Source organism: Chondrus crispus, genomic scaffold (assembly GCF_000350225.1).
Source record: "Chondrus crispus Stackhouse genomic scaffold, scaffold_40, whole genome shotgun sequence".
Taxonomy (NCBI): domain Eukaryota; phylum Rhodophyta; class Florideophyceae; order Gigartinales; family Gigartinaceae; genus Chondrus; species Chondrus crispus.
The window spans coordinates 219957-246349 of record NW_005179326.1 but is presented as its reverse complement, the minus strand read 5'-3'; the positions used below and the strand labels follow the sequence as shown (position 1 = coordinate 246349).

At 51.7% G+C, this 26393-nt stretch overlaps 7 protein-coding genes; 3 read left to right on the top strand and 4 right to left on the bottom strand.

Annotated features, from left to right (window-relative positions):
* Positions 1 to 7567: 7567 nt before the first annotated feature.
* CHC_T00006386001 (hypothetical protein) lies at positions 7568 to 7737 on the bottom strand. XM_005718745.1 is given in 2 exon segments: positions 7568 to 7590; positions 7591 to 7737. 1 exon segment carries the CDS (start codon positions 7735 to 7737, stop codon positions 7591 to 7593), a length of 147 nt encoding a protein of 48 aa, XP_005718802.1. The 3' UTR covers positions 7568 to 7590.
* A 168-nt stretch (positions 7738 to 7905) lies between these two features.
* CHC_T00006385001 (hypothetical protein) lies at positions 7906 to 9599 on the bottom strand. XM_005718744.1 is given in 2 exon segments: positions 7906 to 8108; positions 8109 to 9599. The coding sequence occupies 1 exon segment, from the start codon at positions 9597 to 9599 to the stop codon at positions 8109 to 8111; it is 1491 nt and encodes a 496-aa protein (XP_005718801.1). The 3' UTR covers positions 7906 to 8108.
* An 8430-nt stretch (positions 9600 to 18029) lies between these two features.
* On the top strand, positions 18030 to 19708 carry CHC_T00006384001 (hypothetical protein). XM_005718743.1 is given in 2 exon segments: positions 18030 to 19508; positions 19509 to 19708. The coding sequence occupies 1 exon segment, from the start codon at positions 18030 to 18032 to the stop codon at positions 19506 to 19508; it is 1479 nt and encodes a 492-aa protein (XP_005718800.1). The 3' UTR covers positions 19509 to 19708.
* A 455-nt stretch (positions 19709 to 20163) lies between these two features.
* Positions 20164 to 20295, top strand: CHC_T00006383001 (hypothetical protein). Its single transcript, XM_005718742.1, has one exon. The coding sequence runs from the start codon at positions 20164 to 20166 to the stop codon at positions 20293 to 20295; it is 132 nt and encodes a 43-aa protein (XP_005718799.1).
* Positions 20296 to 23687: 3392 nt separating this feature from the next.
* CHC_T00006382001 (hypothetical protein) lies at positions 23688 to 23876 on the bottom strand. XM_005718741.1 is given in 2 exon segments: positions 23688 to 23726; positions 23727 to 23876. The coding sequence occupies 1 exon segment, from the start codon at positions 23874 to 23876 to the stop codon at positions 23727 to 23729; it is 150 nt and encodes a 49-aa protein (XP_005718798.1). The 3' UTR covers positions 23688 to 23726.
* Positions 23877 to 23888: 12 nt separating this feature from the next.
* Positions 23889 to 24986, bottom strand: CHC_T00006381001 (hypothetical protein). The gene has a single exon (XM_005718740.1). The coding sequence runs from the start codon at positions 24984 to 24986 to the stop codon at positions 23889 to 23891; it is 1098 nt and encodes a 365-aa protein (XP_005718797.1).
* Positions 24987 to 25040: 54 nt separating this feature from the next.
* Positions 25041 to 25707, top strand: CHC_T00006380001 (hypothetical protein). XM_005718739.1 is given in 2 exon segments: positions 25041 to 25232; positions 25233 to 25707. 1 exon segment carries the CDS (start codon positions 25041 to 25043, stop codon positions 25230 to 25232), a length of 192 nt encoding a protein of 63 aa, XP_005718796.1. The 3' UTR covers positions 25233 to 25707.
* The last annotated feature ends 686 nt before the right edge of the window (positions 25708 to 26393 follow it).

Genomic DNA, 26393 nt, shown 5'->3' with positions numbered 1-26393 from the left:
TTCGAGGAGCTTCGTCAGAATGTCACGTTCAGCTTTCCAGCTGACTCAAATGACAGATGGGGTATGATCAGGGACTTCATGGTCGCAATCAATGATCACAGAGCATCACATGTGATTCCATCACAGAACATCTGCGTTGATGAGAGTATGTCAAGCTGGTATGGACTTGGAGGAGATTGGATTGGAACCGGTCTTCCTCATTATGTGGCCATGGACCGAAAACCCGAGAATGGCTGTGAGTTGAAGACTGCTGCATGTGGAAAAAGTGGAATCATAATAAGAATTGAGAACGTCGTCTCAGCTGAGGAGACTTCTTTAAAGGATTTTGAAAGTGACCACTTACACGGAACTGCAGTGACTTTGAGGTTGTTACAGCCATGGTTTCACACCAATCGTGTTGTTTGCGCGGATTCGTACTTTGCTTCTGTCCACACGGCTGAATCACTTTATGAGAAAGGTCTTAGATTCACAGGTGTGGTGAAGACATCTACTAAGAAATATCCGATGAAATATCTATCTCATCTGGAGATTGCTGAAAAGGGAGAGCACGTCACACTAGTTTCGAAGCCGGTGGCCGGGCCTCATCTCATGGCAGTGATGTGGGTGGACCGAGACCGCAGATACTTTATTAGTTCTGTCGGAACATCCAACGAAGGAACTCCAATCCACCACGAGAGATGGCGTACACGTCATGGCGTGACAAGAAAAGAGGAATTGTCTATCCGTATTCTCTCAGTCTGTGAGCAGTATTATGAAACTTGCTCTCAGATTGACCGCCACAACAGATCTGGTCAGGATGATCTCGGCTTGGAAAAGAAGTTCGAAGTCAAGGAGTGGTCTATGCGTGTCAACACTTCTTTATTGGCCATTTGCATTGTGGATGCATGGAAACTGTATGCAGGTGCAAAAGAAGATGGTTCTAAGATGTCTCCAAATCAGTTTTATTGTGAGCTTGCTGACCAGTTGATTGATAACAAGTATGATCGTATATCGTTACGTCAGCGAGAATCAGACAGTGCTGTTGAAGATGAAGATGTTGGGTTTGGCAGTGGAATTGGTACTCACCTAACTCCAACCACTCGCAAGCGTAAAAGCACATCCGGCGAAGAGACTTGTGCTCTTTATCAATCCAGATGCAATATTTGCAAAGGTACAAAAAAGTCAAAGTTTATTTGCTCAGCCTGCAAGGCATATTTTGACAAAGAAGTATACCTTTGTCATCACCAGACTGGGCGTGACTGTTTTAAGAAACATGTCGACGAACGTCACGATCTTACTTACAAAGGTAAGTACTATTAGTGCTTAAAGCGTTCTAGGCCTTTAAAACTGACTACATGGGTCAGCATTTGAGTAAAATAGAGCAAAAAGAGATAAAAAACTCCTTTTGCACCCTATGGTTCTATCCTGCGTCTAAAGACTTGCTTGGAAGACCTGCAGCCGTGTCGGAATGCCCCTTTATGAGATGTCACCGTATTCAATCTCATGTTCGAGTGGGCGTTATAAAGCGTCCTGGGCTGCAGGTCACGAACAAGAACCATCGAGATCCCCGAAGGGATTTTTCGACCACTAAAGTGCTCAGCGAGGAGTTGAACCCCAGCCTCCAAGACTCAGCGATCCTTGCAGACCACTGAGCTGGCTTTTCAGTTACTAACTAGTCGTTTATAGTTGTCTTTATAGTCGTTCAAAGTTCTACTTCGTAAAAATTGTACTCCTTTTGTTCTATACTTGCAAAAATCTTAAATTTTGTTTAAATTTTACTGTAGAGCATTTGACCTCATATGAGGTCAAGGGTGACCTCATATGAGGCAAATTGCCGGTCGTGTAGACACTAGGCCGCACTATTTGAAGTAAGACAAGTCAAGCATGGACTAAATGAGCCTCGTGGTACCGACGGCTGCGTAAATTTTGAATTTCTTTTCAGAGCATGAAGAGTTCTGTTTTGATTGGAGGCTTCCTGAAACTCTTTTTGGGCAGTACAAATTTTTACGACAAATTTCTCAAAATCTAGAAGGGTCAAAGTGTAGATTTTGGGGCGACACCCGGCCAAAGTGAAATCTACGTGGGGCGATTTCAATGTGGTGAGGTTTTTTATAGGGCGACACTACTAAAAAGTGCTTTGCTAGTAGGGTGATTTTGGTCCATGGTGTCCTTTTGATGGGTGAGAATGCACGTTTTCTAGGATGACAGAAATACAATCGTAAAGTCACCTCCGACAAACTCATATTCGGGGATGTCACCCCATAAAAACGTATACCATCGTGGCATTTCGGCAGAGACCTAAATGTTAGAAATGTCGCCCTAGAAATGCATGATTGTTTTAATGTCACCCTTATAAAAGCACGCCAACGCACGGTTTCGCGCTGGATATAGCGCTCTCAAAACTGAAACAATATAGTGTGGCTATAGAGGCCGCCCAGTGCCCACCACAGTGGCTGGCATACGCTGACGCGCGGTCACGCGGCGTACGTTCTGCCTTCTGAACGCGCCATCAAAGAGGAAGTATACTTGCTCTCTTTGTCGTTCTGAGACGCATACTGTTACTGATTGTGCACTGAGACAGCTTTATGGGGATGAAAACACTAGGTAAAAATGCTTCCGTAGTATGGAAAATACTGTATGTAATTGTATGTAGATAGAGTGGGTAGAAGTTGCCGGTGTTTCGCATATGAAGTCACCGTATATTTCCAACTGAAATCACATCAATCTCAGAAAACGATCCAATGTCGCCCTATACACACAGACAAAGATCGGCATGTTTCAACATGTCGTTTTCTTAAGGCGACGTCACCCTCGAAATTGGATGAATGAGGAACGTCACCCTTCAATGCCACCTCAATTGGGATAGTCGCCCCCAACACACCCCCAGGGCTAGAACTTCACCTCCCCAGGGGCATCAAAAGCCGCACCTGTCACCCCAAGATCCGCAAATGGCCCAATCTAGAAATGTGCTACACGTCCCGTTTCGCTCCTGAAACGTGTGCGCATGTCGACAGCGCACAAGTTGCTTCCCTGACTGACGAGCAGTAGTTTTGCTCCTACTTGTGGTACAATTGCCAAGTGGCGCTACGGTACTAGGCGGGCGCCAGAGACCTCGCCAAGTACAGTAGTAAGATGTTAACCGATACGGTGCATACGTGGCCAGCACGTGTACATGTGGCCACGTGGGAGTCCACGTGTAGTTAGTGGCACCAGCTAGTGCAGGTGTACACGTGGTGCGCGACCGATCGGTGGGTTAATACAGTAGTCATTTTTAGTTACCGTAAGCTACAGTAAGCTGGCTATAGTATGTACAGCTACTGTAGTCCGTCCGGTGCCACCGCCCTACTAGGGGGTATAAGATAGGGGGGCACCGGGCTGGAGGTAAACCAAGGCAAGCACGCCTCCCCTTACTTCCTACCCTAGTCCTTTTACCGTACGGTTAAGTAAGTCCTTCAGGTTTTCAGCTCGCCACCGGTCGTACTGCTCTACACCCCAGTACGACTGCGCGTGTCCAGTGCGGTGTTCCTCTCTTGTCCTGTGCTTCTTACCGTTCCGGATTATTCTACCTGACACTCCAGTGTAGCGGTCCCCCAGGCTCCCTCATTGTTAGGTACAGCCTGTCCTTTTCCGTTTACGATTTAGCGTCCCTACGGTTGTACCACACTACTCACGGGTCTGAGAGGCCCGTTCCTAAGTCCGGGATGATTCTTCCCGAGGTCAGGGCCATTTCATTCATCGTGATTGGCAATCATGCAATCACGCAATCACGCGATCACGACATTAATTTAACGTCGTTCTGCATCGTTCCTTTCTCCAACGTGTGCTACTTATAGCTGTAAGCACATTTCCACGGCTCTGGATGGGCAAAGGTTTCATAGGAGGTAATGATGGCACGGCAAAGAGAGTATATCCTGCTTTCTGGCTTTCCCACAGGTGCAACCTTGGGTTGCACAAGCAGCGCGTTGATTATCATTTCGAAATGTACGAATATTTGAATGGGGTTTAAATCTTTTAGAATTGCAAGGAGCATTTACAGGAAGTTGGAGCACAAGATTAATTTTAAGTCGATTGTTTATTTCTTTAATCAGCATGACCATGTTTTAGGAAACGTAATATACACAACCAACCACAAGGGAGCAGGCACCATTTATTGATGTCAAAACCGTAACAATTTGTTCTCTGCGTTGGTAGAATATTTACCGAAGTAAATATATGTCTGACTTCAATGTCGAGTCAGATCTTGAAAAGCCGACCCTTCCGAGAGCGCGTGCCGCGTACGACAGGAACTGTCGGGAGGAGTTGGTCTCTCCGGTTTGTCCACAAACGGGCCGCGTACAGCAGGAAGGTAGACTACCGAAGGGCAGCGGATGCAACAAGTCACCGTTGCCCGGAGACAGGGGTGCCGAGTTGGATAGGCTGATTCCGTGCGCGAGGTTCTAAGATTCAAACGCGAAGTATGTCGCCGCGTGGTTCAACAGTCTCCTCACTGCTCGGTTGTCAATGCTTGACGCCCTCTCGAGCCTTCGACTATGCCGGACTAGTTGCACTAGGATTTGGTTGCGCAATTAAAGCACTGTGTTGTTCTGTTCTTTTGTTCGTTGTTTTTTTTTGATATCTATCCGCAAACGTATCTACTTATATCGCTAATGCAGAGCTACTTCATTCCTAATGCTCCAGCTAGGTGCCTCTCGATAAAGCAAAAACGATGGCCGCTGGCAGGATACTGTATTTGGCGCATATGCCATGTATGCGATATCAACCCTGAATTTCAGATTCCCATTTCGAGAATCGCAAGCCTGATTTATCATATCCATTTCCTTCGTTGGTTCCATGCGTGCAGATTAACAATTGACGTGATTGTGTGATTGCGTGATTGCGTGATTGCCAATCACGATGAATGGAATGGCCCTCAGTGAGGACGTGGGGGCTCCCGGACGAAACGCGAAAGCCGGCTGGGACATCCCTGAGCAGACATGCCTCCCCCTTCTGCGCTGCTGCTGTTGCTCCTCCGCCAAAGAAGTAATCGCAGGCGCTGCCTCACCTTCCGCACGATGTCCTCCTCCACATTCTCCACCGCATGACCCCCGCCCAAACCACCCTCTTCTCCCAGCTGTGCACCACCACCGCGGCGGCCGCCACGGACCCGGCCATCTGGGCCTCGCTCTCGCGCCGTCATTTCAGCATCGCCCCCACCCAACACGCGCTTTCCGCCGCCACTCTCTCTTCGCTCGCCGCCTCCCTCGTGTCCCGCTGGTGGCTCACCACATGCGCCTTCGTCCCGGGCGTCCCTGTCCACTTCCGCAAGGGCTTCACCGAGGTCCACGCCCGCGGCGGCGTCGAGCGCGACGTCGCCGAGGGCTCCGTCGCCGCCTACGTCTTCGGCGGCCGCCACAAGGACGCCGCCGTCCCCGTTGCCGTCCCCGCCGTCACGGCCGTCCCCGCCATCACAATGCACTTCTTCCTCGAGGCCGCGGGCCCGTTCCACATAGAGGGCATGCTTCTGCGCCTCTTCCACGTCCCCGAGCCCGTGCCGCGCGAGCCGCCCGCCTTCCCGCCGTCGGCCCCACCCCCGCCCGACGCGCACGCGTGCGCGTCGTCGTCAACGGCTCGACTCTGCTCCCGTGTGCCGTTTTTGTGTGGCTTGCGCGCGAGGCACGCTTGTTGGTCGGGATAGCGAGAGGAGAGGTAGGGGCTTTATGTTGTTGTAAAATATATCGTTCTTTCTTGCTAGGATGTTACTGGGGTTTTTTCTGAGAGCGCGCGATGCTGGCGAGAGCTGGAGGATGGGAGCTGGAGGATGGGGCTGGAGGATGGAGGATGGAGGATGTTGGAGGCGGGAATGCGGCAGACAGAGATGCGCTTGTTGGGGGAGGCTGCTATACTGCTTTGTCGCTCTCACTCCCGCCAAAAATGCGCTTCGTGTATTTACACATTTGCCTTGTTCGTGGTCGAGCCTCAACCAGTTTTGCCGTTTGTGTGTACACAAATTACATAGCAGTCACCAAGCACAGCTCCCACCGCCCGCCGGTGGGCGTATCCAGGGCCGCGTCTGCTCATTTCATGTGCGAGCGCACGTGGACCACGCCCGGGCCGCCGCCCTCACGCATGTGCGCGCGCAAGGCGGGCTCGTACAGCGTGAGCTTGCCCTCGTCCTTGACGGGGTGGACATCGCCGGGGAGCAGCTCGAAGAGCTCGCCGTTGCGGCGTGCCGGGTGGACCTGGGCGTCGCGCAGGGCGTGGTCATGCAGCAGCAGCGGCGAGACGTGGGCGCCGTCGGCGAGGGCAGCGCGCGGGACGAGGCAATCCGCGCGCGCGACGACGCAGGCCGCGGGCGTGAAGACGCGCGAGGAGGACTGGGTGTTGACGCCCGCCGTGAGAAGCGAGAAGAGGTGGTGCGAGACGTTGTAGGCACGCGCGTGCAGGGCGAAGGCTGCCGGCTGCTTCCAGGACGGCGAGGAGGAAGGGTGTGCGGGCGAGCGGGAAAGGGGACGAGGAGGAGCGGCTGGAGGAGCGACAGGAGAGGCAACTGCGGGAGCTTGGGCGCAAGGGCGGGGAGGAGGGAAAGGGGGAGGGGGGCGGTCGTAAAGGCGGTGGGGCGGCGGCGACGGTGCGGATGCGCTTGTGTCGGTGGTGGGGGTGATAGAGCACGGATGGATGTCGACGTGTTCAAGCTGACCTCACTCCACCTCACTCCACCAAGAGCTCCTTGGTTGGGAACAGCCAATTGGCGGAGGGTTAGTGGGATACATTGCTGGCATGCGGACACGAGAGCTCCCGTGGGACTGCCGGGAAACCACTGCGTTAGCCCCACTTGCACAAACTCTGCGACAGGGGTACGATCCTCAGAGCTTGCCGCAGCACTTATTCACGCTCACTAGATACATCGATTGACGACAAAGATCAGTTGGACACCCGGCGATGCCCCCGCTGTATGGGGGTAGAGGAATTGCAAAGGGACGCAGCGGGCAATTCCCGGCAAGAACGGCAGCACCCGGCTGCGGCCGTGGCCTTAACACAGAATTGGCGGAGGTCAGTGGGTCGTCACGGATGGGGCGGCGCGGGGCACAGGCGAGAGTGTGCGTGATGGTCAGGAGCGACAAGGCGTGCGGCCACGACTGTGCGTTAAATCGCATCTTTCGACGGATATTGTACCAAGGCCTGCCTGTTTCTTCAAAGACTGCCGGTCCGTGCGTCGTACGTTATAGACAGGAGCCCTCTTCCTGGGCGAGTACGGCGTGTCCAGTATTACCGAAACGACTCTCGTGGCGTGGCAGCGTCCGTGACTGCTCCCAAGGCCTCGCTGGAGCGCGCTCAACACGAGATCCCCGCATGTTCTCGTTTTGTACCAGTGACGTCGGCGACGCTAGGGTGACGTCGAATTCGCCCCTCGTGGGTCCAGGAAAGCGCGTCTCGACAGGACCTCCGACGCCCCACTCGGCCTCTTCACCGTTACAGCCATTTGGACTCGCAGGTCGGCCTTTTGCAAGTACAATCGCGTGATCGTGCCATATCTATGAGTCTACTGTAGTATCCAATTGACCCAGGACAGCCTCAGAACCCGTCCTCTCGCCTTCATGCAACTCTTCCCTTGCGTAGAGTTATATGCGATGTTTATCCTGTATATGAGACAGTGCCCGTGTCTGCGGTCCCCAGAATTCGACCCGTGATGTCTTGCCAGCCCTCCGCCCACCCGCTACGAAGTGTGATCCCTCTATCCACGTCCCACGCACACACAGTCTCGTCCCAGGGTGCAGACATCACATGTCTTCCGTCCGCACTCATGCCAACACTGCTCCCCCTGTACGCGAGTCCTGTCAACGAGCCCCCTCCTTGTGCTCCGTCTGGTACGAATGCGGCAACCGCAGTGCAGTGTGCGTACGCCTCGTTGTCAAAGATGGACTGGCGTTTCATGAAGCCGGGTGATACATGCAAAACACGAACTGAAGATTTTCATGGCTCCTTTACTGTCATCCTGGCGATGATGCTCCCGCCAAAACTTTCATACTTTCCTTCCTACTCCTTGCGAAGCGCATACAGCTGATGCCACCTGCAGAGCGCCCCGTCCCAGCCTGCACTGTCGTACACGTTAACTCAGCCCAAAAATATGTCGTCACCATTTCCGTCTTCGATCACCACAGCAAGGTACGAACACTGCGCCCTAGCCAGTGAAGGGCGTCTTCCCGGGGAGCACCGTCTTCCGCTTCCCTAGCCATGTCCAAGTATCTATATGCTTGCACGAGCCACCCAAGATTGAAGAATACTTTCCTGTTCAACCTAAGCAATCCGTCAATGTCAGCTATGTCCATTTCTTGTGCATAGACCTCTAGGATTTCCCGGTTGCACCAGTCGACATCAAACAAAGGATGGCCCGCAAAAGAGCTGTCAAAGTCGAAAAACCGGACCCCTGGACCCTCATCAGCGTTCTTCCTGATTAGGTTCCCGTCGCTCGTGTCATTGTGTATCAAACAATTAGGCATTTCCCAATCAACAAGTTCCGTCAGATCATCTTGCAGCTTCACCTTGAGGCTCGACAGCTTCTGTATTTGTTCCGTTTCTAGCACGGACAAAAGCTCCTTACACTGAAAAAGTGAGTTCAAGTTCTCACGCATCCACAGCGGTGAATAACATGGTAGACCGGCCTTCAACAAATCGGGCAACACTTTTGCGCTTGCGCGGTGCAGACGCGCCAGATCTCTTACGACCTGCTTACGCCCTTCACCATCCAATCCACAGAAGCCAGTCTCGTCACCGTGGTCCACAAGGATCATTTGACGACGTTCCACATCTGCGAATAACGGCTTGGCGACAAGATCTGGAGCAACGCGAGACATTATTGACGTGACTCCAGCATCGTTCGACGTGGATGTACTGCATTTTAAGTAGTAATCGCTCTCATTCGTCTTGATCCTTAGCACGGCTCCTCTGGATGACGCACGGATCTGAACCAATTCACCCATCACATGCAGATTGTGCCCATGCAATATTTCGCGCACCTTTCGAAGCGTTTCAGGATACCATCCCATAGACGCCCAAGGCACTCGTCTAGGCGGCGAAACGTTGGCTATGGTCTGTTCCAGTTCTCGCCGAATGGCTTGCTCCGCTCCTTTCTCCGAGTGCGACACATGGACAACACCCGCTCTGTGATCATTGGTGATGGCCACCCAACTGCATCCAGAAGGCACTCGTTGAGATTTCTCATGGCACTGAGCAACAAGAATAGCGCGGATCATACTAGCTGAAAGACCATCACTTTCCCTTTCAACGGACAACTCCTCAGAGTAGCAATGTCGAAGAATAATGAACGGAAATTCGATCCCAATGACCGTCTTGGCAGCGCTGCGCACCTTCACTATCGAGCTGTCACCTACGTCGTAAGAAATAAATCCCGGAAGCCTCCATTCATCAGGACCACTTGCCACAAGCAAAACGTATTGTTGAGTCACATCAAAGGTAAGAAGCTGCACCTCATTGACTAAATCCCTTTCACAACGTGCTCTGGACGACTCGTAGATAGGCTGTTCGCTGCGGAGTGCCATCTCTTTCAATCCTAGAAGCAATCTTGCGTGTTCGAGTTGTCGTGCTTGGGATATTTTCCGTTGAAGACTTTTGAGGTTGAGCATGTACTAGATCGCACTACTGTAGGCTCCACAGTTCGAAGTCGGACAAGTCAAGCGTGGACTAAATGAGCCTCGTGGTACCTTGGTACAGACGGTTGTACAGACGGTTGTACAGACGGTTGTGCAGACGGTCGCGTAAATTTTGAATTTCTTTTCAGAGCATAATAATAAGTGGATTCATTCAGTATGAGGCCATTGGTCGCCTAGATACCACCGTAATGTTTCTGGACTGCGTCTGCATTTTTGTATATTTTAAACAACGCGTCTGCACTGTAAATACTCCAACCGCATCTTGAATGATGTCAACGTGTACCCTTCTGGGAGGCTCATTTCTGAAAAGGGGTTAATTTTGAAAACCCCTCTACACGTAGCGTCGAGGAGGACAACTATGGAAACATCACTGTACAGTGATCTCTCGATAAGCGGAACCAGCACGGGAGAACCCCTCCGGTTCCGCTTAAAGGGGGTTCCGCTTATCGAAGTATATCATACCGAGCACTGTTCACCAATCATTTCACATCTTCATAATTTTATTTAAAAAAGCTATCGATGGTCGTTTGCTGCATAGACTGCGTACAGTACAGACGTACAGCGGCCTGCATTTTGCGCACAGTCCGCAGAAAATCTGCACCTCCCTCACGCGTACTTTCTGCGATGCGCTTTGTTAAAGCTAGCGCCCTGAGCTGCTCCTTTCCGCACGGCAGTTCGGCACAGCCATCCACACTTTCGTCACTGCTAGTCTCTTTTTCTCTGCTGACCACGTCAGCAATATTTGCATCTCTCCAAAGCTCTGTGCATTCGTCCTCACCCTCAGCATTAATGTAGTATAGTGGCGGTCGCCAGCTATGAGCTAGCTCGAGGAAGAGGTGACAACCAATAGGGGGTGTCCCGCGGTAGATCGGGACTGTGGTAGAGCAAAGGGGGAGTACGTCGGCCGACTGTAAAAGCACGACGTACTGGTCGAAGTGCGGACCCTTAATGGGACCAGCACTGGAAGGGGTGGTGTAAGAACACACAAAACAGGGGTGAACCCGAGCCTAAAGACTAGTGTCAGACACGGGCGGAGCGCCGAGTAGCGGAAACTCCTAGAGGGAACGAGCGGGACAGATGTCAATAGTGCCGCCAAGGCCAGAGGCTTGTCGTAGCCCGCGACTTGACAATCGTCACAATGCAGGGAGAGAGAAATAGGCCGTGCGACAGTAATACGCCCAGGTTAGAGGCCAGTCTTAGCCCGCGTGGTCGCAACGACAGAGTAAAAAAAGGAAAACAATTGAGACGTCGAGCGACAGTAACACGCCGAGGTTAGAGGCTAGTCTTAACCCGCGTAGTCGCAAAGACGGAGGAATGGAAAAGGTAAAGTAAAGGCAATAGAAGCCAGGGAAACGTCGCAAGACAGATGCAGACAAGGTCGCCTAAGTCAGAGGCTTGTCTTGACCCGCGGTGTCGCACCGTCGAAGGAAATCCGTTCCCAAAAGATCCTTGACTGTTTACTGTCATTGCCCGGCGCCGTCGCTTAAATAAGCGAGGTCGCGGGGTCTTGGACATTGTCCGTCCTACTGTACTACTGTACTCTATTCTGTAATGCACTGTACTGTGCCATTACTACTGTACCTTGTCATATACAACCTCCGGGCTGTAACGTATACAGTAGATCTTCCGCCTGTAAGGCACCCGTGTAGTCCATCGGCCTGTAATGCCCACGTGTAGTCCGTGTGGTTCCACCCAGATAAGACAGCACACTAGACAGTGCACTGCCATTAGGGCAAAGATCCCGCACACTCCAATAAAGCCGCCGTCGCCCCCCGACCCACAGAGGTCGAGGGGGCATCGGACTCTTTCTGGCACCACAGTCCGTCCGTCTGTAAGGCACACGTGTAGGCGTCCGCCTGTAATGCCCGTGTGAGCGTGCGCGTGCGCGTGTAATGCACACGTGTAGTCCGTCCGCCTGTAAGGCCCCCGCGGCGGCGGGTGCCGTACAAATTACAAATCTGGGCTGTGATACCACAATTAAGTAAACCTGCAATAGAAATATGTCGTCCTACAGGCACTAATTACTCCATTTGCCGCTCAACCTCTTGCACCAAGCCACTCTCGTCTTCCATAGATCAATCATAGGCTCGGCCTGAATTAACCCTGTGTGACATCAGCAATTTGCAATAACATCTGACGGCAGATGCTCCCAACACATCTTAAACCATGGCATTGCTGTTAGAACGTAAACTTTTTATATATTTTTGCTTCCGTATCAATGTTGTCCTGTGCACGATCCATTTTCCGGCGCCTGTATCGAAGTTCTAAAGCTGCAATTATGCCTGCATCGAGAGGTTGGATTTTAGAGCTGCAATTTGGGGGCAAGAACACGACCTTCACATTAAGGAGAGGTCGCAAGTTAGCCTCACTCCCATGCGCAGAGCAATTATCAATTAAAAGCAGAACACTCCTCCCCGGCGTTTTGGCGACATACACCTGAAACCGCAGTATGCAATCATTAATTAATTTGGCAGTCATCCAAGCCTTCTTATTGGAGTAATAATCGAAGCCAAGCTCTGCAGCAGATTTTTAGTTAAAAGCTCGACAATTTTTTGATTTTCCGACGACCATAATTTCGATTTTTTCAGACCTGTATGCGTTCCAGCAAAGCATGAATGTTAGCCTGTCTTTTGACTTTTTGCCTTGCACGCGAGAATTTGAAATTGTTGTGTCAGGAGCTAAAGAGTAGTGTGGTATAACTACCTTCGTCCCGACCACTCGGAAACGAGGGGGGCTAGAGATAAGGCAGCGCGCGCCGCTGAGTAACCCACGCGCGAACGCAAATCGTACGGAAGGACTCGAAAAGAGAGAAGACTCACGTGGCCGGTGACGCGCAGCCGGTCGGTGATGTTAGATCCGGACGGCCGGTCACGGGTTAGAAGCCTGAGACAAAAATGGACACCGGAACGGGATAACAATTAGCCGTAAAGAGAAGGGAGGCGAGTCTGCCTCCCGTTTACTGGAACGGGGCAGGTGCCCCCCGTCTTAACCCCTAAGTGGGACGCCAGGACACCTGTCCCGCAACAGTAGCTGTTACTTACTGTATACCAGCTACCGTGCTAAATTGGCTAATTTGTGCCATTAACTACTAATTACTAATTACTTACCGTTCGGATCCTACACGTGTAGCCGGCGGGGTACTACTGTACTCTGCACCGGCCGTCAGCTGTAAATATAACTCCTTACGGTTCTGCTCGCGCTTACAGCCCATCGTACTGTATCGCGGGGCGGCAGCGGTGGTGCCGTTGCCTTCGCGCCGTTGTATCATCGGGTGCACAAAATCTGGGTCAGAGGACTAATTTGGGTCGCTTTAGCAATTAAAATTATCTACATGCGCCATTTCAAACAGCCTTCGAAACACTGTAGTTCGCCTGCCGTCAGAACGGCTCATACGATTTCAAATCTGACACGACGAGCCTTTTTGGCGGGCTTCATTCAATCGATCACGAACTTTGTGCCTCGATTTCCCTTCACAATCCGCCACAGCAGCCTCGCGACTTCGTCACTTCCCTCCTTTTGTCATTCGCATCCTCGGTGGCCTCGATGATCCCAAAACGCGTACTCGCTCCAAAACCTGATGCACGAAGCGAGCAGTACGACAAAGCCCTTCACAGTCTACGAACCTCCAACATCTCAATACGCAAATGTGCGAAGTCACATTGTGTGTCATATTCAACACTTCACCGTTGAGCAAACAGACGAACAAAGCACTTCAGAGACGAGGCCGCAAACCCCTCTTTACTCGAGATGAAGAGACCATCATCAAAAATGCACTACTGTCATTCTCACACAGCGGAACGCCACTATCACGCAGCTGCTTCAAGGATTTGGTGCAACATTTTGTAAAGTCACTCCCGCAATCACGTCAAACCAAACTCCCTTTCACAGATTGCAGACCAGGGGATGGCTTCGTGCGCAATTTCTTGGGACGGCATAAAGAGATCTCATTGAAAAGACGAGCGCAACTGGAGAAGCCCCGACAATTGGCGATAGCACCGACAAATCTCGCCAAGCATTACGTCCGGCTTATGCAAGTGTACAGGGAATATCAAATTGAGTCTTCCGCGCAAATCTTCAACATAGACGAGAGTGGATTTTCGACACGCACTGCCGCTCGGTCTCGAACGAAAGCTCTTTTCGATTGCCATGGACGCAGCAATTCAGTTGAGCTAAAATGGAGTTCTAATGCCCAACATGTGACCATAATGCCAGTTATTTCAGCAGATGGAAGGGCCTGGTGTCCGCTTGCAGTGCTTCCAGGCAAAAAGGCAAAATACAGGAAGCGTACAGATGGCACCATCGAGACCCCTCTTACATTCCTTCCCCCCAATGCGCATTGCGTTTGCAGAGAGAAGGCTGGTGTCGACACTGGGATTTTCTATCAGTGGGGACAGAAGTTTGTACAGGAGACGCATCAATTACGGCAAAGGTTCCGCAATATTCTCCTCGCCCTCGATAGATACGGTGCGCACTGTTCGTACAAAGTATTGAAGTTATTCTGGGACAATCGAATTGTCATCGTTGGCCTAACTGCTCACACCAGCCACCGCACGCAGCCTTTGGACTTTTCGGTTTTTTCCCCCTACAAGACTGCATTTCGGAATGACCTTAACCGACGGACTGTCGTCGTAAAAGACAATGCAAAAAATGATGTGTACACGGTATGCGAGCTTCTGACAAATGCGTACAATCAGGCAGTTAACTTTCAGAACATCAGGAGCGGCTTCAGGGCGTGTGGGCTATGGGACTTTGGCAAACGCGGAGTTAACCCGAATGTAATCCAAGCGACGGATATCACCAACCTCGAAGGGGCTCAGTCCCAGTCGGCCGCATTCGAGTCGTACCGTGAACTCGTTACAAGTTTTAAGGAGTCATGTAATTTGGTGCGCAGCGATGGTGAGGTTTTGTTAAATAGTACAGTTAATACGAGAAGCGGAGCATTGCTGACGGGTGACGCAATTCTTTCTGTTTTGAAAGAGCGCGAAGAAATACGGCAGGCTACTGAAAGGGGAAGGGAACAGCGGGCAGCGCAGGCGAAAGAGCGGCGAGAGAGAAGACAACTGGAAGTGACGGAACGCCAGCGAGAACGCCTTCAATCGGATTTGAACAAACGTGCGCATCAGCTTTGGCTGGCGCATCGCAGTGAGCGCACTGTAGTTCTTGCTGCAAACCGCGCCTCTCGCAGAACCGAAGCGAGGCTACGAGCACTTCAGCGCCGCGCGGGTACTGAAGGTGGCCATTAAAATTGATATTTTTTTTTGCTTCGGCACGCAACATTTGACCCATTATTTGTGCGTTGTAGGGCTCCTAAGAGGATACCGAACTGCCTTGTATTGACGGTGTTTATGGGACTTTTACTGCGCCGGATTCGCAGTTCCAGACCTGTGGCTTACTTAACCGGCTGTAAGGGGCACATAAACGACTTTTGAAGGCATATAGTGGATTCCATCCAAAAAATATTTTAAAATCTCTCAAAATGACCCATTTATTAGTACTTGATGATACTACACCATTGTTCGGATGGCATAAGCTGTTGGTTGCGGATGGTTAATTTTTTGTCTGTGATGCGGAATGCTGGTTTGTCTAGCGTGTATAGACCGTTGCCAAATGTGGCTGTTCCAACTAGTGGTGTGTGTTTTCGGTTTTTTGTGTCTAGAATTGTGGCTGTCTCTTCCAAGAACAGGACGTGTCCAAATCGCTTAGCGATGGCGTGTACTGAGAGGAGGGAGGCTGACAGTGCGTTGTTGATGATTATGGGTAGTCGGAATGTCTGTTTAGTGCTGGTCTTCCCCTTGAGGGAGCCAACGAGGTTGGATGTTATCGGGGAGGAAGCAGTTTGTGTTCGAATGGGTTATTGCAGTGTTTTGGAGTCAGTGGTGGGGATGTTGATGTGCGAGGGATTGGTGCCGGAGTCAAGGATGAACTTACTGTTAGCATCTGCGTCCCCGTTGTCTGCTGTTTTGGGGAATGGTATATGGCCGAAGGTTGCCATGTAGTCTTCAGCGTCTGGTTCGGTGTCGATAGTGGCAACATTTGCCTGGGAATCATGCTTTGTGCGGCGTGGAATCTGGCGTTTGGGGCTTCGGGCTCGATCTTGCTGCGGATTGGTAGATTGATTTACCAATTTGGCAGCTTATACGATTTGCATAAGCTGGCCGGTTTGGTTGTCGTACTGTGTTTTGTAAGGTTGATTCCATCTGCCGCTTGTCCGATGCCGATTATGGGGTTGCTGGCGGGGATCATACCGTCTGTTGTTGAATTTTCTGGTTTGGTCGAATCTGTTATGCGTCTGGTTTGTGTCGCTCTGATGGAAGGAGCGCATTGGCTGCGAGGACATATTGAGTCTGCCTCTTTGATCCTCGTAGAGGTCGGACAGCCTGTTATGGAGCTCGGATATCGTGTTGGGGAGCCCGGCTGCTTTGAATGTTGAGATGTGCACAGTAAAAATGGGGTGTTCCCTAAGACCTTCTACAATAATGCGTAACGTTGTTGATGTTCGGGTAATTGGCGGAGATCATTTTAGCGCGAATTGCCCTGTGCTGGTCAATGTACTCCTTCATTATCAGATCTGTGGTTAAGGTGAGCTGTCTTGCTTCACGCTCGAGTATTTGGTGGTCCATCGCGGAAGTTCTCTGCAGGAGTTGTTGTAGAGCCTCTACAATCTTCGCAAGTGTTTCAGTGTAGACCTGCATCGGGAGAAGGCGGTTAATTTGGGCTGGAATACTGGCTGTGATGAGTCTTCTGCCACTTGCAGAAGCTTTTCGGAGAAAGAGAGAATCTTGTTCGGAAGTAGTTCGCGACGGTTGGTGATTACTCATGATGAGAAATTCCAGTTCGTTGTAGTATAACGACCGTCGCGCGCGCGGGGAGGTTATTAACCGTGCGGCCGTGCACGGTGCACACGTAGGCGGGTGTGCCCACGTGTAGGGAGCGCGCGCGATGACCAACCGGCCGTGGCGTGGCGCACGTGTACAGTAGCACACGTGTCGTCCGTGCGGTAGTCTACGCGTGTTACGTGTGCGCGTGAGCACACGTGTCGTCCGTGCGGTAGTCTGTAAGCAACACGCGTGTACAGTAATGCACACGTGTAGTAGCAGCGTCCGTGCGTTAGTAGTAATTATGGCGCTAGCTTTTTAATTGTGTACAGTACCCGGCACGCACTAGGCGGCAGGTACTGTACTACTGTACTGGGACAGGTGTCCGAGGCGTCCCTCTGAGGGGTTAAGACCTGACACCCGTCCCTACCGGTAAACTGGGGCAAGCTCGCACCCGTCCCTTTCGCGCCTATATACGTCCGTTTCGGTTGTCTATCGCGCGCGCTGGCTTCTAACCCGTTACCGGTCGCTCCCGTTCACGCACCACGGGGCGACTGCGCGTAACCGGCCAGTGAGCCACTCCCTTTTCGCGAGCTCGTCCGATCGGTTCTATTAGCGCGTCGCGTCCACGCCGCGTGCTCCCTCGCTCAAACCTCCGCCTCTCACCCAACCCAGGGCGGAGAGGTTTTATCCCACATTCGTGTTCGATGAGTATATCTTCCAGATTCGCCTTCCACTGGAGGAAGTTCTCTTCGGTGAGATATGGAAGCTGGTCGGTGAATTTCTATTGAGGGAATGATTGAGCTGCCAATGGCTGTGTGTTGTTTGTTTGCTGGGGCAGGGGAATGTTTGTTGCTGTGACTGGAGTGGTGTTCCAGGGATCCGCCATGGCTACAAGTTTTGCGGCTTGACAGAGGGGGTCCCGAATGGTAGCAGTTGCTCTATAGTGTCGGCGCCGTAGGCGAATGTCTGCTTAGGAAATGGTGTCGTGAGTTGGGCTTCAACGGCTATCGCCGGAGCGGGCTACGACAGTAAGGGTGTACTGGAGCAGATTGAAGTTGTGTTGTGTTGTTGGGGTTTTGCAGTGGTGTGAAAGTCTCGCGATTGCGATCGGCCCATATCCTGTGAGAGCGGTAAACCTCTGCTCTCTTGTTTACGCCGATCTACTCGTTTTTATACTACTCTGCGCCGTCGGCTGGCCCGACTGCTACGTGTATACGTGTTAGCACTGACAGTTTTTAAAATTAACCCCTTTTCAGAAATGAGCCTCCCAGAAGGGTACACGTTGACATCATTCAAGATGCGGTTGGAGTATTTACAGTGCAGACGCGTTGTTTAAAATATACAAAAATGCAGACGCAGTCCAGAAACATTACGGTGGTATCTAGGCGACCAATGGCCTCATACTGAATGAATCCACTTATTATTATGCTCTGAAAAGAAATTCAAAATTTACGCGACCGTCTGCACAACCGTCTGTACAACCGTCTGTACAACCGTCTGTACCAAGGTACCACGAGGCTCATTTAGTCCACGCTTGACTTGTCCGACTTCGAACTGTGGAGCCTACAGTAGTGCGATCTAGTACATGCTCAACCTCAAAAGTCTTCAACGGAAAATATCCCAAGCACGACAACTCGAACACGCAAGATTGCTTCTAGGATTGAAAGAGATGGCACTCCGCAGCGAACAGCCTATCTACGAGTCGTCCAGAGCACGTTGTGAAAGGGATTTAGTCAATGAGGTGCAGCTTCTTACCTTTGATGTGACTCAACAATACGTTTTGCTTGTGGCAAATGGTCCTGATGAATGGAGGCTTCCGGGATTTATTTCTTCCGACGTAAGTGACAGCTCGATAGTGAAGGTGCGCAGCGCTGCCAAGACGGTCATTGGTATCGAATTTCCGCTCATTATTCTTCGACATTGTTACTCTGAGGGGTTGTCCGTTGACGATCTTTCAGCTAGTATGGTCCGCGCTATTCTTGTTGCTCAGTGCCATGAGAAATCTCAACGAGTGCCTTCTGGATGCAGTTGGGTGGCCATCACCAATGATCACAGAGCGGGTGTTGTCCATGTGTCGCACTCGGAGAAAGGAGCGGAGCAAGCCATTCGGCAAGAACTGGAACAGACCATAGCCAACGTTTCGCCGCCTAGACGAGTGCCTTGGGCGTCTATGGGATGGTATCCTGAAACGCTTCGAAAGGTGCGCGAAATATTGCATGGACACAATCTGCATGTGATGGGTGAATTGGTTCAGATCCGTGCGTCATCCAGAGGAGCCGTGCTAAGGATCAAGACGAATGAGAGCGATTACTACTTAAAATGCAGTACATCCACGTCGAACGATGCTGGAGTCACGTCAATAATGTCTCGCGTTGCTCCAGATCTTGTCGCCAAGCCGTTGTTCGCAGATGTGGAACGTCGTCAAATGATCCTTGTGGACCATGGTGACGAGACTGGCTTCTGTGGATTGGATGGTGAAGGGCGTAAGCAGTTCGTAAGAGATCTGGCGCGTCTGCACCGCGCAAGCGCAAAAGTGTTACCGGATTTGTTGAAGGCCGGTCTACCAAGTTATTCACCGCTGTGGATGCGTGAGAACTTGAACTCACTTTTTCAGTGTAAGGAGCTTTTGTCCGTGCTAGAAGCGGAACAAATACAGAAGCTGTCGAGCCTCAAGGTGAAGCTGCAAAATGATCTGACGGAACTTGTTGATTGGGAAATGCCTATTTGTTTGGTACACAATGACACGAGCGACGGGAACCTAATCAGGAAGAACGCCGATGAGGGTCCAGGGGTCCGGTTTTTCGACTTTGACAGTTCTTTTGCGGGCCATCCTTTGTTTGATGTTGACTGGTGCAGCCGGGAAACCCTAGAGGTCTATGCACAAGAAATGGACATAGCTGACATTGACGGATTGGTTAGGTTGACCGAGAAAGTATTCAGTCCACTTGGGTGGCTCGTGCAAGCATATAGATACTTGGACATGGCTAGGGAAGCGGAAGACGGTGCTCCCCGGGAAGACGCCCTTCACTGGCTAGGGGGCTCTTTTCGTCGCTTGCTGCGGTGACCGAAGAAGGAAATAGTGACGACATATTTTTGGGCTAAGTTAACGTGTACGACAGTGTGGTCTGGGACGAGGCGCTCTGCAGGTGGCATCAGCTGTATGCGCTATGTAAGGAGTAGGAAAGAAAATGTGAAAGTTTTGGTGGGAGCATCATTGTCAGGACGACAGTAAAGGAGCCATGAAAATGTTCAGTTCGTGTTTTGCATGTATCACCGGCTTTATGAAACGCCGGTCCATCTTCTGACAACGAGGCGTACGCACACTGCACTGCAGTTGTCGCATTCGTACCAGACGGAGCACAAGGAGGGGGCTCGTTGACAGGACTCGCGTACAGGGGGAGCAGTGTTGGCATGAGTGCGGACGGAAAAGCAACACCAGCAAGCCGCACGAGCCTCGAGCATGTACATCAATCTATTTGACGACACTACAGGAGATGTGGATAGGCAGGACTTCTCCGTGAACCTGTTGGCCCCTAACATTTTGAACGACTGCAGTCTTCTTGACGCTCATAGCAGTGTCTTAAGTCCATAACAGGCTTCTATCCATCGGAATGGGATAGATCAAGGTGTGCCTGGTGTTTCTTCGCGTGCGTTAGAGACAGCCGAGGAGCCCATACTTAAGTTTGAAAGGGTTTTGCAGGGGGTGTGACGTTGTGTGAATGGCGCGGATGGTTAGAAGAATGGTGGTGGTGTGCGTTTTGAGGCCAAAGCGCTACAGAGGCTGTCAAAACTCACATAAAACTCACATGCAGCAAGTTTGGAGGTCCTGTGATTTTTGCAGAAGACGTTAACAGAGAGTTTACGCAAAAAAAAAGACTTGTTCGAAAATATTTCTGCCAGAAATTTTGATCGAACTCGCTGTAAAAACACGTGTTTTCCCAACTTTGCGGATTGAAGTAAAAAGGCCACAAAAAGATGAAAAGCACTCATAAATCAAGCTAGGGTTATTCTGAGGAAATCAAAATGAAATAGAAACTGTTGGATCAGTTGCCATTGGACAAGCGTTGTTGCATGATACAAGAGTAGATCAACTCTGACCGTGTCCTTTCTCTGTTGGTCTAGCACCTAAACTTTACCCTTCGAAGGGTAGCTAGTAGTGTATTTATTGTGAAGATATTTTCGTTCACACGATCCTTGCCCCCCCCCCCCCCCCCCTCCCGCTCTTCCAGACCAAGAGTAAGTTGAAAACTACCACGCTGTTCTGTGGAAGGAGTTTGTGTCCTGCTATTCCTGCCCGTTCCGACTCCCACGCCAGTGTTTGACTTCTGCCTACATCACGAACATGCCGGGTGTTTTCATTTGCAAAGTCTGCGGTCGCCGTGTGACCATCGAAGCTGATCTCTCCACGCGCGCTGCCACAAAGGAAAAGAAGGAACATGTGAGACAATATCACAGTACTGACGGAAAAATATATGCGAACTGCTTCTAGGATTGGGAGAGGTGGCACTCCGCAGCGAACAGCCTATCTACGAGTCGTCCAGTGCACGTTGTGATTTGTCAATGATGCAACGTCTTACCTTTGATGTGACTCATCGATACGTTTTGCTTGTGGCAAGTAGTCCTGATGAATAAATGCATCCAACATTTCTTTCTGATGAACTTGTGACAGTGCGGGATCTAGAGTGTCCAGCGCTGCGGAGACAATTTTTAGTATTAAATTTCTGTTAATTGTTCTTCGACATTGTCACTCTGAGGAGTTGTCCGTTCAAAGGGATGATCTTTTAGCTAGTATGGTCCGCGCTATTCTTGTTGCTCAGGGCCAGGAGAAATCTCAACGAGTGCCTCCTGGATGCATTTGGGTGGCCATCACCAGTGATCACAGAGCGGGTGTCGTCCATGTGTCGCACTCGGAGAAAGGAGCGGAGCAAGCCATTCGGCGAGAACTGGAAACAGACCATAGCCAACGTTTCGCCGCCTAGACGGGTGCCTTGGGCGTCTGTCAGATATTATCCTGAAACGTTTCGAAAGGTGCGCGAAATATTGCATGGGCACAATCTGCATGTGATGGGTGAATTGGTTCAGATCTGTGCGTCATCCAGAGGAACCGTAGTCTGAACTTCAGACTCTGAAGGGGACCAACACACTTCTGACATTATACTGCTTTGTCGCTCTCACTCCCGCCAAAAATGCGCTTCGTGTATTTACACATTTGCCTTGTTCGTGGTCGAGCCTCAACCAGTTTTGCCGTTTGTGTGTACACAAATTACATGGCAGTCACCAAACACAGCTCCCACCGCCCGCCGGTGGGCGTATCCAGGGCCGCGTCTGCTCATTTCACGTGCGAGCGCACGTGGACCACGCCCGGGCCGCCGCCCTCACGCATGTGTGCGCGCAAGGCGGGCTCGTGTAGCGTGAGCTTGCCCTCGTCCTTGACGGGGTGGACATCGCCGGGGAGCAGCTCGAAGAGCTCGCCGTTGCGGCGTGCCGGGTGGACCTGGGCGTCGCGCAGGGCGTGGTCATGCAGCAGCAGCGGCGAGACGGGGGCGCCGTCGGCGAGGGCAGCGCGCGGGACGAAGCAATCCGCGCGCGTGGCGTGCGCGGCGTGCGGCGGGAAGACGTGGGCGCGCGCGACGACGCAGGCCGCGGGCGTGAAGACGCGCGAGGAGGACTGGGTGTTGACGCCCGCCGTGAGAAGCGAGAAGAGGTGGTGCGAGACGTTGTAGGCACGCGCGTGCAGGGCGAAGGCTGCCGGCTGCTTCCAGGACGGCGAGGAGGAAGGGTGTGCGGGCGAGCGGGAAAGGGGACGAGGAGGAGCGGCTGGAGGAGCGACAGGAGAGGCAACTGCGGGAGCTTGGGCGCAAGGGCGGGGAGGAGGGAAAGGGGGAGGGGGGCGGTCGTAAAGGCGGTGGGGCGGCGGCGACGGTGCGGATGCGCTTGTGTCGGTGGTGGGGGTGATAGAGCACGGATGGATGTCGACGTGTTCAAGCTGACCTCACTCCACCTCACTCCACCAAGAGCTCCTTGGTTGGGAACAGCCAATTGGCGGAGGGTTAGTGGGATACATTGCTGGCATGCGGACACGAGAGCTCCCGTGGGACTGCCGGGAAACCACTGCGTTAGCCCCACTTGCACAAACTCTGCGACAGGGGTACGATCCTCAGAGCTTGCCGCAGCACTTATTCACGCTCACTAGATACATCGATTGACGACAAAGATCAGTTGGACACCCGGCGATGCCCCCGCTGTATGGGGGTAGAGGAATTGCAAAGGGACGCAGCGGGCAATTCCCGGCAAGAACGGCAGCACCCGGCTGCGGCCGTGGCCTTAACACAGAATTGGCGGAGGTCAGTGGGTCGTCACGGATGGGGCGGCGCGGGGCACAGGCGAGAGTGTGCGTGATGGTCAGGAGCGACAAGGCGTGCGGCCACGACTGTGCGTTAAATCGCATCTTTCGACGGATATTGTACCAAGGCCTGCCTGTTTCTTCAAAGACTGCCGGTCCGTGCGTCGTACGTTATAGACAGGAGCCCTCTTCCTGGGCGAGTACGGCGTGTCCAGTATTACCGAAGCGACTCTCGTGGCGTGGCAGCGTCCGTGACTGCTCCCAAGGGCTCGCTGGATCGCGCTCAACACGAGATCCCCGCATGTTCTCGTTTTGTACCAGTGACGTCGGCGACGCTAGGGTGACGTCGAATTCGCCCCTCGTGGGTCCAGGAAAGCGCGTCTCGACAGGACCTCCGACGCCCCACTCGGCCTCTTCACCGTTACAGCCATTTGGACTCGCAGGTCGGCCTTTTGCAAGTACAATCGCGTGATCGTGCCATATCTATGAGTCTACTGTAGTATCCAATTGACCCAGGACAGCCTCAGAACTCGTCCTCTCGCCTTCATGCAACTCTTCCCTTGCGTAGAGTTATATGCGATGTTTATCCTGTATATGAGACAGTGCCCGTGTCTGCGGTCCTCAGAATTCGACCCGTGATGTCTTGCCAGCCCTCTGCCCACCCGCTACGAAGTGTGATCCCTCTATCCACGTCCCACGCACACACAGTCTCGTCCCAGGGTGCAGACATCACATGTCTTCCGTCCGCACTCATGCCAACACTGCTCCCCCTGTACGCGAGTCCTGTCAACGAGCCCCCTCCTTGTGCTCCGTCTGGTACGAATGCGGCAACCGCAGTGCAGTGTGCGTACGCCTCGTTGTCAAAGATGGACTGGCGTTTCATGAAGCCGGGTGATACATACAAAACACGAACTGAACATTTTCATGGCTCCTTTACTGTCATCCTGGCGATGATGCTCCCGCCAAAACTTTCACACTTTCTTTCCGACTCCTTACGAAGCGCATACAGCTGATGCCACCTGCAGAGCGCCTCGTCCCAGCCTGCACCGTCGTACACGTTAAATCAGCCCAAAAATATGTCGTCACCATTTCCTTCTTCGGTCACCACAGCAAGGTACGAACACTGTCTCCTAGCCAGTGAAGGGCGTCTTCCCGGGGAGCACCGTCTTCCGCTTCCCTAGCCATGTCCAAGTATCTATATGCTTGCACGAGCCACTCAAGATCGAATACTTTCCTGTTCAACCTAACCAATCCGTCAATGTCAGCTATGTCCATTTCTTGTGCATAGACCTCTAGGGTTTCCCGGCTGCACCAGTCAACATCAAACAAAGGATGGCCCGCAAAAGAACTGTCAAAGTCGAAAAACCGGACCCCTGGACCCTCATCGGCGTTCTTCCTGATAAGGTTCCCGTCGCTCGTGTCATTGTGTACCAAACAAATAGGCATTTCCCAATCAACAAGTTCCGTCAGATCATCTTGCAGCTTCACCTTGAGGCTCGACAGCTTCTGTATTTGTTCCGTTTCTAGCACGGACAAAAGCTCCTTACACTGAAAAAGTGAGTTCAAGTTCTCACGCATCCACAGCGGTGAATAACTTGGTAGACCGACCTTCAACAAATCCGGTAACACTTTTGCGCTTGCGCGGTGCAGACGCGCCAGATCTCTTACGACCTGCTTACGCCCTTCACCATCCAATCCACAGAAGCCAGTCTCGTCACCATGGTCCACAAGGATCATTTGACGACGTTCCACATCTGCGAATAACGGCTTGGCGACAAGATCTGGAGCAACGCGAGACATTATTGACGTGACTCCAGCATCGTTCGACGTGGATGTACTGCATTTTAAGTAGTAATCGCTCTCATTCGTCTTGATCCTTAGCACGGCTCCTCTGGATGACGCACGGATCTGAACCAATTCACCCATCACATGCAGATTGTGTCCATGCAATATTTCGCGCACCTTTCGAAGCGTTTCAGGATACCATCCCATAGACGCCCAAGGCACTCGTCTAGGCGGCGAAACGTTGGCTATGGTCTGTTCCAGTTCTCGCCGAATGGCTTGCTCCGCTCCTTTCTCCGAGTGCGACACATGGACAACACCCGCTCTGTGATCATTGGTGATGGCCACCCAACTGCATCCAGAAGGCACTCGTTGAGATTTCTCATGGCATTGAGCAACAAGAATAGCGCGGATCATACTAGCTGAAAGACCATCACTTTCCCTTTCAACGGACAACTCCTCAGAGTAGCAATGTCGAAGAATAATGAACGGAAATTCGATACCAATGACCGTCTTGGCAGCGCTGCGCACCTTCACTATCGAGCTGTCACCTACGTCGTAAGAAATAAATCCCGGAAGCCTCCATTCATCAGGACCACTTGCCACAAGCAAAACGTATCGATGAGTCACATCAAAGGTAAGAAGCTGCACCTCATTGACTAAATCCCTTTCACAACGTGCTCTGGACGACTCGTAGATAGGCTGTTCGCTGCGGAGTGCCATCTCTTGCAATCCTAGAAGCAATCTTGCGTGTTCGAGTTGTCGTGCTTGGGATATTTTCCGTTGAAGACTTTTGAGGTTGAGCATGTACTAGATCGCACTACTGTAGGCTCCACAGTTCGAAGTCGGACAAGTCAAGCGTGGACTAAATGAGCCTCGTGGTACCGACGGCTGCGTAAATTTTGAATTTCTTTTCAGAGCATGAAGAGTTCTGTGTTGATTTACTGAGGGCCAGTCCTAACAAAGGACTTTCCTCTCGTTTTTCCTTTCCCTCGCCCAGTTTTTATTGAGTTCTTCACTAAAATCGGAAGCACATTGCTGTAGTTTTTACTGTAATGCCATCCCATAGTTCCACTCCTCGGAAATGGAACAGAGTCTGGACGGTCTGCAGATCCATGCAGCATGGAAGGTACAGCAACGCCTCCTCGCGCATGCACATGGCCCAGTCTGACTCCCTGTAGCTCGATAAAAGCAAAGCTGGACGACGTGTTGCTATAATGAGGTCCCTCGATGTGCATGACCAAAACGGTCATGATAGATCAGCAACCGCCAGTATCCAACACAGTCGTCCCCAGCACTCCCTTTCCTTCGTCAGGGTTTCAAACTTCTTCTCTACCAATGAAGTTAAGGGCCAGTCCTAACAGGCGCTTTTCTTTTTTTTTTTTTTTCTTCAACCAGTTGCGGTCACGCTATTGGCCGGGTCATTTCATTAAATTAATCGCACGCCACAACGAATGCTACACAGAACCACTGTATTGCTTGGTAATTCTGCAAACTGGTCGAAATCCATTGGCTAAAGGAAGTACCAGTCCACACTCAGTCCATATGCACACTACTAAAGTTCCATGGACTCGATGCGGTGCAGTGGCACTTGTAGTACAATGAAAGGGTGGAATTAAATCCAAATACGAGCACATGCAGATCAAAACATTGGTTCTCTCAACATTACACTCTGTTTAGGAAACGGAGCACCACCGGACGGCAGAAGGGTACCCAGAGTTCAGCACCCAGAGTTCAGCTTTTTGAAATCAAATGCCTCCTTGGCATCGATCATGAAATGGAGAGAAGCCGGGGAGGCTGCTCTCTAGTTCATGATCGATGATG

What these genes read in the sequence shown, in the direction of transcription:
- CHC_T00006386001 (XM_005718745.1), bottom strand. Translation starts at nt 7,737, where the DNA reads ATGTCTGCACCCTGGGACGAGACTGTGTGTGCGTGGGACGTGGATAGA.
- CHC_T00006385001 (XM_005718744.1), bottom strand. Translation starts at nt 9,599, where the DNA reads ATGCTCAACCTCAAAAGTCTTCAACGGAAAATATCCCAAGCACGACAA.
- CHC_T00006384001 (XM_005718743.1), top strand. Translation starts at nt 18,030, where the DNA reads ATGCTCAACCTCAAAAGTCTTCAACGGAAAATATCCCAAGCACGACAA.
- CHC_T00006383001 (XM_005718742.1), top strand. Translation starts at nt 20,164, where the DNA reads ATGGCGCGGATGGTTAGAAGAATGGTGGTGGTGTGCGTTTTGAGGCCA.
- CHC_T00006382001 (XM_005718741.1), bottom strand. Translation starts at nt 23,876, where the DNA reads ATGGTGACGACATATTTTTGGGCTGATTTAACGTGTACGACGGTGCAG.
- CHC_T00006381001 (XM_005718740.1), bottom strand. Translation starts at nt 24,986, where the DNA reads ATGATCCGCGCTATTCTTGTTGCTCAATGCCATGAGAAATCTCAACGA.
- CHC_T00006380001 (XM_005718739.1), top strand. Translation starts at nt 25,041, where the DNA reads ATGTCGAAGAATAATGAACGGAAATTCGATACCAATGACCGTCTTGGC.